Source organism: Gopherus evgoodei, chromosome 3 (genome assembly GCF_007399415.2).
Source record: "Gopherus evgoodei ecotype Sinaloan lineage chromosome 3, rGopEvg1_v1.p, whole genome shotgun sequence".
NCBI lineage: Eukaryota > Metazoa > Chordata > Testudines > Testudinidae > Gopherus > Gopherus evgoodei.
Window position 1 is genome coordinate 5,490,262 of NC_044324.1, and position 9,714 is coordinate 5,499,975.

The 9,714-nt window shown below is 58.3% G+C and overlaps 1 protein-coding gene across 1 annotated transcript; it reads left to right on the forward strand.

The window, feature by feature from the left end:
• The first annotated feature begins 156 nt into the window (after positions 1-156).
• LOC115647834 (retinol dehydrogenase 16-like) lies at positions 157-9,354 on the forward strand. Its single transcript, XM_030554670.1, has 5 exons — positions 157-245; positions 2,725-3,052; positions 3,590-3,848; positions 5,895-6,058; positions 7,506-9,354. Exons 2-5 carry the CDS (start codon positions 2,740-2,742, stop codon positions 7,721-7,723), a joined length of 954 nt encoding a protein of 317 aa, XP_030410530.1. The 5' UTR covers positions 157-245; positions 2,725-2,739; the 3' UTR covers positions 7,724-9,354.
• The last annotated feature ends 360 nt before the right edge of the window (positions 9,355-9,714 follow it).

Genomic DNA, 9,714 nt, shown 5'->3' on the forward strand with positions numbered 1-9,714 from the left:
CTGTGCTCCCTGGAGCCCAGCCCTAGAGCCCAGTTCTGCCCTCTCCAAGTCCTGTGGTTGGCTCTCTGCTAGGACAGCCCGTCGCTCCCTACCAATCGCAGGCTGCTGGGCTTCTGCTAATGCTGCCTCCTTCCCCTCCAGGAGCCTTCCATCTGGGTCAGAAAGGCAGGAAAGACAAGGAGCAGGAGGTGGCAATCTAGCAGGGCGGGGGGCCCGGCTCCTGCAGGGCCAGGAGCCCTTCCCAGGTAACGGGGATGCTGCAGGTGTTCCCACAGCAGCAAGTCCAGCCCAGGGGGGCGGGTTCGTCCAGGTTGGAGAGGGAGCTGGGGGGCGGGGGAAACAGCCAGCAGGGTGGATATTGGGGTGCAAAGTTGGCCGCTTCGGGTGCAGGGCCCCACCGTATCAGTGGAGCCAGGTGGCCGAAGAGAAATTTCCTATGACTACCCGCACGCCTGGGCAGGGGCGACACGCCAGCTCCCCACCCAATGGGCCACTGCCCAGAGATCAAACCTCTCAGTGTGTTGCGCGAACCGGGCCCGGTTCTCCTCTCCCCACGATGGTCCCCACTGCCACTTCGGCTCGCTGCTGGCGAGAGCCGGGACGGAGACCCCGGGCGCCCGCTGCCCCTGCAGCCCCGTCGACATGCGCGGGCCGAGGCGCGCCCCGAAAGCGGAGCACATGCTCGAGGGCCGTTGCATGGGACTGAGGCCGGAGGGCTCAGCCCCTGGCCGGATCCAGCCAGCTGTTTGCTGAGAGCTGCAGCCTCTGCCTTCCTGGGCGCAAATCTGAAACTGAAAATGACGTTCTGCTGGGCCTAAGCCCAACCCGGACGCTTCAGGACCCCCCTTCCCTGCCCCACGCCCCTTTCCCCTTTTAACGAATATTTTAATTCATTCGATTCTTTCCACACACCCACACTAGGGTGACCAGACAGCAAGTGTGAATAATCGGGACAGGGGGTGGGGGCTAATAGGAGCCTATATAAGAAAAAGACCCAATTGGGACTGTCCCTATAAAATCGGGACATCTGGTCACCCTAGCCCACACACACGCACCCCCCCTGCATGTCCCTGATTCTGGCTTTTCACCGTGGGGGCTCCTGAAAGGGAAGGCCGAATGCCCAGCTAAATGCTGGGCAAATTACGGCCTGACTGCGAAATGCATCTCAGTCCCAGAGCCTCCTTCCCCACCTCACAACTCCGGCAGCTCCCTCCCGGCTCCCCACACAGCCAGCTCTGCCAATGCCCCTGAATCCCGACCCACAGCCCCCCCACCCCCTGCTAATCCAGCCCTGGTCTCCCTGTGACTCCTGCAGTCTGCTCAGCTCACACGCACGAGAGCTAATGGGTGAAAAGCCGGAAATGTGGTGTGAAAAACAAACTCCCAGTGGAATCCTGGACTCGCGTGAAGACTTTGATCCAAGGAGCTGCTGAGTGAGACAAGCAGCTGGGTGCTGCGGAGGGGATGGTAGGAGACTCTCCCCCTGAGGAAATCGAGTAATAATGCTGAGCTATTATGGTGATGGGGGGACGCCCCCATTTGAGAAAGCAAACAGGAGAGACAGTGTTGCCTAGTGGATGGAGCGCTGGGCTGGAGTCAGGAATAGAACCCAGGTCTGCCAGTGACCTGCTGGGTGATCTTGGGTGAGTTACTTCCCCTGCTCTGTGCCTCAGTTTCTCCTCCCGCCCTTTGTCTGTCCTGGCTACTTAGACTTTAAGACTCCAGTTTTTGAAGCTATTTAAGCATCCAGCTCCCAGCATGAGGTGCCTAAATAGCTTTTCAAATTTGGCCCTTAGCTCTTCCGAGCCAGGGCTGCCTGTTGCTGGATGTCTGTACAGCACCTGGTGCGATGGGGCCGGGATCACATTTGGGACACGGGACCGGAGGAGGAGAGGAATGAAATACAGACCCATGGGAGTATTAACCCACCCCTAGCTGGCCGGATTCCTATGGGTGTCGCAACAACCAGGGCTTTGAAGGAGGGGAGGGGGCTAATTCCAGGCAAACGACACAGCCAGCCCCAGAGTGTCCTTGTGTGGTTAACATGGGGGGGAGGGATTGATAAATGATTTGCTCAGGGAAGCTTCTGGAAGGGATCAGTCCTGGGTCGTCTAGCAGCTGCCCCGTAGGGTATTGACTTCAGGGGAAAAACCTGGATACGCCGGACTCCCCTCGGTGGGAGCTGACGGGCTCTGTCAGGATTGGCATAAACCGAGCGGGGAGTCCAGTCCAAGGTGCGAGAGGGTTCGAGCCCCGTCGCTAATAGCTCATCCTTGGGCTGGTGGCAAAGGACAGGCAGCAGCAGAGCCCCTGTGGTACGTGTCCCCCTGGTGTGGTACCAGTTACCCTGAGGTCCGTCTTTACCAAGGGGACACACACACAGCACAGGCTGGTCCCATCGCTGGGTCTGCCAGGGGATGTGCTCCACTGCCTGGACAGGACCTTCTGAGTATTACACTAGCTCGTAGGAGACCCAGCTGAGATCAGGGCCCTCGCTCCACAGGCCTCCCCTAGCCTGTTCCTACAAAGGGAGGAGGATTATCTCCTTTGTACAGATGGGAAAACTGAGGCCTGGAGCAAGCAAGTGACTTATCCAAGGTCACGCAGGACGTCAGTAGCAGAGCCGGGAATCAAACCCAGTTCTCCTGAGTCCACCAGGCCGTCAGGTGCCCCCTGAGCCAGAGCTGGTGCCCTGTAACGCTTCCCTTTCCTCTCACCCCCCAGAGTCCGCCTGTGAGGATGTGGCTGTATCTGGCCGCCCTGCTGGGGCTGTTCTTCCTGCGCCGATGGTACCGGGAGCGGCAGAGCGTCGAGGGCCTCCCGGAGAAATACGTCCTGATCACCGGCTGCGACTCCGGCTTCGGGAACCTGCTGGCCAAGCAGCTGGACGCGCGGGGCCTGCGGGTGCTGGCGGCTTGTCTCACTCAGCAGGGCGCGGAGCAGCTGAGGAAGGCAACGTCGGAGCGGCTGCAGACGGTGATCCTGGACGTCACCCGCACCGACAGCATCGCCGCGGCCACCGCCTGGGTGAAGGAACGAGTGGGGGACAAAGGTGCGGGGCCCAGGTCTGGCTGTGCCCGTCCCTCGCGTGCCCCGGGTCACGCCCCTTGCTAGACACTCATCACAGGCATATGGGTGTTGATTGTCCTATTAGCATGTGGCAGGGTCACACCCAGTTCTCCTGTGGGTGTCACCCCGGCTGTAGAGCAGGTTGGGAAGCTGTGACTGAAGCTTTGGGGGGGGTGGGTCTTGCTATCCCCAGGCACCCCAGCGCGGGCCATCCTTCCCCTTGGGCATAGCCTGCTGGAATCTGCACGCCCAGGGGGCAAGGGACAGCGTGACTCTATTCCTACTGGTGGTTCACAGCCCAGAGCATAGGCGGGGGGTGAGAACTTTCCTGGGGTGTCCTCCATCCCTCCCCTAATGGCTGTGGGGATGTGGATCAGATCCGGGGAGAAGGGACGTCCCGTCCTCCCAGCAATGTGGAGATTGAGAGCAGTGGGTTGTGGGAGAGCAGCAGGGATTTCTGGGAGAGGGACTGGAGAGGGAACAGCGCCCCACAGTCACACACCCCATCTCCTCTGCCCAGGGCTCTGGGGCCTGGTGAACAACGCGGGGATCGCAATCCCCACGGGCCCCAACGAGTGGCTGACCAAGGACGACTTCGTCAAGGTGCTAGACGTGAACCTGATCGGCCTGATCGAGGTGACCCTCAGCGTCCTGCCCCTGGTGAAGCGAGCCAGGGGCCGGGTCATCAATGTGGCCAGTATAATGGGTCGACTGGCCTTCTTCGGAGGGGGCTACTGCCCGTCTAAGTATGGGGTGGAGGCGTTCTCCGACAGCCTCCGGTGAGTGACCAGTGACGGGGCGCCCTTTTCAGCTGCGTGTTCTGTCCCCGTGCAATCCCCACCACCACTGCACTAACTCATGCTGCACGTGCCAAACGGTGAATACCCACCCAGACTTACTTGCTGCTATGTGTAAATAGCCCGGCCGTGAGGCGTGGCGCAGATGTGACGTGTGTGTATTTCTGCACACGATGCACCTGGATCTTTGTCTCCCTCTAGTGGTTGGGCCCACGGGACTCTGGCTCGGGGACGGCCGTGGTGGATTGAATCTGTCACCTTTGGCCCTTAAAAACATGCAACCAACTCGTGAACCTCTCATCAACCTCCGGCATCTCAGGGGTTACTGGACTCCTGCCTGACCCCCGGTTGATCTGGGAGGATAGAGAAGGAAAGGGGAAACGGGTGCAAAGTTTGTGACTCTAGGCGAAGGGTGTTTCTCCATCCCACCGGCTGGCTCAGGGTGGAAAGGCCTGGAGGTGGCTGTTACCCGGCAGTTAAGAGTTCATTCCTTCAGGAGCTTTCGCTTTGGCAGCCGTGCGCGTCCTCAGGGAAGGGATGTTGTTGAGAGAATCTCCAGGTGTAGCTGCACCACGTCTTTCTGCTCTGCAAGGCAGGGTGTGATCTGCCAGCACGCGTGTGAGGGCTTCCCCTGTGCTGCAGCAGTGTCTGCACGGGACGTTGCTCCCCTTCCAGCTGGGGCGCTGCAGTCCCAACCCTCGCTGTGGAGACGGGCTCTTCACTGAGACTTGATTTCTCCTTGCGTCAGCTCGGAGGCTCCTCCAGATGCAGCCCCGCGCTGCGAGGCCTCATCTATACAGGAGAGTTGCTTAATGCAAATCAGGTTTTAAAGCAAGTGAGTTAAATTGCTGCAGACCCCAGCGCAGACGCTGTGATTCCAGCTGATTTAAAACTAGGCTGCTCTTGGCTGCCCTTATCCTGAGAGCACTGCCCCCAGCTGGGGCTGGATGAAGAGTCAGATTCGAATTCACACCCGGCAAGGTTAGACTGGCATGACTTTCCCGTGTGCTTCCAGCCCTGCCCGTGTGTTGTGGGTGCAATTTACAGCGTCTGAAAGCCCAAGGCTGAGTACGAAATGGATCCTGTTAGCGGCCCTGGACCACCCACCCACAGCCCCAGCAGGATCAGGGCCACAGCATGGGGGAGGACGTCTCCTTTCTGAACAGGAGCTGCGCCGTCCTTCCCCACCCTGTCTGTGCGCGCAAGGACGTGCCGGCAGAGCTGGACTGGAAAACGCTGCTAGTGTAGATTCAGTTCATGCCGGTGTCGCTTATGGCAGCCAGTGAAATAAGCTACATTGGCAAAAGCCCATTGAAGCTGGTATCTGTGCGTCTACACGAGGGGAAATCAGTCACCCAACTCCCTGACGGCGCTATCCTGGCTTAGATCTGGCCTGGCTCCCAGGAAAGTCCAGCCGGCTCTGTCGGTCGTTTCACGTGGCCCGTCAGAAGAGCTCTGCGTAAGCTCGGAGGCCATGTCTCCCTGGTATCCTGGGACGGCCCGAGGGCTGCCCGTTGCCGGCTCTGTAAATCAGTGAAACATCCAGGGACAGAACTTGGATGGAGGAAATCAGGAAAGCGTTAGGCTGAGGGGTGCTCTGCCGACTGACCCCAGCTGAGGATTGGCCCTGAGGCCTTATGGAAACCCAGAAGCAGGATGTCTTTCACTCCCTGGTCTAGTTCATGGGATCCAGTCTCTCTGGTAACAAAGAATAGCTGTTCCCGTATGGGACGTTGCTTGGGCGACTAATCTGCCCATGGAGGTGTTCTGGAATAACTACTGTGCTTTTAATTCGCATCTACCTCAATCCAAATTAACTTTCAAGTGTAGACAAACCTGAAAGCCCCTTGATTCCAGTATCTCTGTGTCCGCACAGGTTGTAGAAGCCACCAAACCTGGCCACATATGAGACCTCCGTGTAGACTGGGGCTAGTAAGAGCACGTTTCGGATCTCACCTCTTCGGGAACCCGGCCAGCCCCAGGAAGGTGCTGTTCCCACGCAGGTTAATCCTGCTTGTCCCGTTTCAGGCGTGAAATGCTGCCTTTCGGGGTGAAGGTGTGTGTGATCGAGCCAGGCTACTTCAGCACCGCAGTTACCAACCCTGAGCTCATTGTCGAGAACTTCACTCTCCTCTGGGAGCGGCTCCCTGAGGAAACCAAAGCAAGTTACGGGGAGAGTTACTTAAAAGCCTGTGAGTACGTCGCCCCATTCCCTTCCCCGCCAGCCGGCAGCTACCACGCACCCGTCTCTCGTCCTTGGCCCTGCGCTGCCGCAGAGCAGCCTTTGTGTCAGCAGACAAAGGGGCCGATTTTCAGCTGCTGTGCGTTGTGACTGAGTGGCATTGCACACGCACTTTGCACTAGTGCAAATGACACCATGCTGTGCATGGCAATGGGGGGGGGTCAGACTCCTAGTTCCCTCTTAGGCCCTGTGTAGCTAGGAAATCAGGTGTTTTTCTTTTCAATCTGGCCAGCGCAGCCCAGCTGGCTGAATGGGACTGAAACCCCCTTTCTGAAGAGTGGCCACAATGTAATGCACCATTCAGAGAGGTTTGGCTGTGCTTGCGTGTGCCCCGAGATCAGATGTGCCATTCCCACACACGGTCTGTGAACGCTGCTCACCTTTGCACGGGAACAGAGCTCCCACGCTGATCTCCTGAGAGTAATAACCACCTCCCCCCTGCTGCACCAGGACGATTCTCCACCGGTGAATCAGGGGCAGCTCTCGGTTCTCCCCTGGGGGATTTTGCTTTTCTGCCTGAGTCGCTGATCAACCAAACCCCCCTTCAGGTGGAGAAACATGGATGAGGGGAGTGTCCGAAAGCCGGGTGCAGAGACAGTGCCTGGCTGTGAACGGTGACTCCAGGCGGATGGCCCCTCCGCGTTCAGATCCGTGTGCCAACGTCAGCGACAGAAACGCTCCCGCTGCTTTTCACCCCTGCTCAGGCCCAGGGAGCGCTGGCTGGCTCCCTGCATCTCATTGGCTGGATTCTTCCCTTAGCCCCTAGCCCCGGGCTGTGAGACATGCTACGGGTGCAGATCTCAGTACAAATGAGCCCTGGGGGTCTCCGTCTGAGCACTCAGTGCCTGAAAACCTAGCTGCCTGTGTCTTTCCTTGGGTGACGCAAAGGGCCCAATCCGGTGCAATACTGTGGGCCAGATTTACAAAGGTATTTAGGTGCCTAATGCTGCAGGTACGAGTCTAGTGGGACAATCATGGGTGCCCAGGTGACTTAGGCACCGAATTAACCGAGGTGCTTTTGAAAATTCCAGGCGGCTCTGCTCTGCCTCCATAGGCGTCTGCCGGCCCTTTGCAAATCTGGCCCGCAGTCTTGCCCAGTATCTGACCCCTTGCATCACCCACTCAGCTGATGGGAACAGGCCTCACACAGGGAACGGCGGCACAGAGCGACAGGCTTAAGTTCACCCCGGCTGTGTGGGGCAGAGCAGGGATTGAACCTAGCCAGCCCAGCCCAGGTGAGCCCCTAACCACTAGGCCGTCCTACCGCTGCCGTTTTGTAGCCTGTGCTAACAATCCATCCTTCCCCTTTGACTTCTCGGCCAACCCGTCCGGTCCAGGTGCGGCTCGTGCTGCAGCAAAGCCCAGCGAGGCCTGACTCTCTGTTTTGCCCTGCGCAGTTATCCATGCCACCCGCGACCTGCCGAAATCCTGCAACTCTGACCTGTCCGTCGTCACCGGCTGCATGGAGCACGCGCTGACAGCTCGCCACCCCCGCACCCGCTACTCCGCTGGCTGGGACGCCAAGCTGGTCTTCCTCCCGCTGAGTTACCTGCCCACCTGGTTCGCCGACTTTGTGCTGACGTGGTCCTACCCGGCACCGGCCCAAAAAGTGTAGGAGGAAGATGCGGCGTTAGAATGTCAGCAGGGGGCAGTGACCAGAGCAGCGTTGCTGGCACACGGGGTCCGAATTCCCGGTGGGGGTGAGACCCCCTGTCCCGTGGCGCCCAGCTGAGACTATGCAAATCAGTTCTTAATTACAAGCCTTGAATCAAAGCAGAGCTCCTTGGAGTTTGCTTCCCCGGTGCAACCTCTTCTCCGTGTCCTGGGATGGAATGTGGTTTCCTAACAACCCCGGCACAACACTCCCCACCCCCACCTTTAACGGTTCCCGGGACATAGACCACCCCGCTCCTTGTGTCCGGGTCCCGCCTGTCCTTGATATTCAGCTCCATTTCCTATCTGCCTGTCCCCCAATCTCCGTGATCTGTGTCCAGGGACTCCCCACCCCGGTGACCCCAGCAGGGTAACCCAGCCCATCTGGAGGGGAGGCAGCAGTTTGAAACTCGCCTCTGATGAAACCACCCCACTGCATGCTGAGCCAGGGCCAGCCCACGAGTCCCGAAGACAGGACATTCGGCCGGGTTGGCCGCCAGACGGATCCCCTGCTGGGTGTTGCAGGCCAGGCTGGGAGCGACTCGCTAGTTGGCCCAGAACCACTGAGAATGACTTGCCCTGCAGAGTCCTTCCTCAGCAATTCCTCAGCGCCCATGTGAGAGACGTCCCTCTCCATTGGTGCATCCCCATACCTGTGTCGGGAGACCCAGCTGCATCATGTCGAGCTTAAGCAAGCAGCCTGTCTAAATCCAGAGACCCCAGAACTCGCAGCCTGCCAGCATCTGGCTCTGGAAGGCCAATCCAAGGGGTTCCCGATTGCTTAGTCCTAGGTAGTCCCCACTGCTGCTTATTATCAGACCAAGATCAGGGCTCCAGTGTGCTGGGCGCTGCCCAGAAGCTAAGTCGCACCCTGCCCCGGAGTGCTGACCTGCTAAGCAGAGCAGACAAAGCATGGGAGAAATGAACTCTCATCTCCATTTTACAGATGGGGAAACTGAGGCACCGGGGTTCAGGGGCTGAAATCCAGCTGTAACTGACCTTTGTGGGAAAGCCCTGGGCTCGTTGCTTGTGATGGCTTCTCGCACAAGCTCCTTCGGCACCACAAGCCTGGGAGTTTTCTTTTCCAAGAGTCCGAGCCAGCTGCCTGGTGTTTTGGAAGCTGCAGGGTGGGGTCTGTTCCCTGTTAAAGGACTATTGGAGACAATACACAGCAGGGAGGATAGGATCAGAGGCGTCAGGGCAGAGAAGAACGTAAGAACGGCCAGACTGGGTCAGACCAAAGGTCCATCCAGCCCAGTGTCCTGTCTTCTGCAGTGGCCAGTGCCAGGGATTGCATGGCCAGTGCCCCAGCGGGAGTGAACCCAACAAGCACTTTACAAATTTGTCACTGTTTATTTGTCTGCCCTTTTCTGACGTGTCAGATTATTTATGTGAATGTTTCTTGTCTGATCTGGCCCCTACTTTATCCTCTTCCGTCCTCTGCTCCAGACTAGGGCCTAGAGAATCTCTGTCACTAGACTCTCCCCTAAGAGAAGTCTCTGGCCGATCCGCGTGCTCCTCCACAGCAATCGGCTGTCCCTCGTCTCTTAGTTTAAAAACTGCTCTGCAACCCTTTTAATGTTAAGTGCCAGCAGCCTGGTTCCACTTTGGTTTAGGTGGAGCCCATCTCTCCTGTATAGGCTCCCCCCATCCCCAAAATTTCCTCAGTTCCTAATAAATCTAAACCCTCCTCTCTACACCATCGTCTCAGCCACGCATTGAGACTCTGAAGCTCTGCTGCCTACCTGGCCCTGCACGTGCAACTGGGAGCATTTCTGGGAATGCCACCATTGAGGTCCTGGATTTCAGTCTCTTCCCTAGCAGCCTAAATTCGGCCTCCAGGACATCTCTCCTACCCTTCCCTGTGTCATTGGAACCTACATGTACATGACCGCCGCACTACACATAAGTCTGTCTAGATGCCACCAGAGATCCGCAACCTTCGCACCAGGC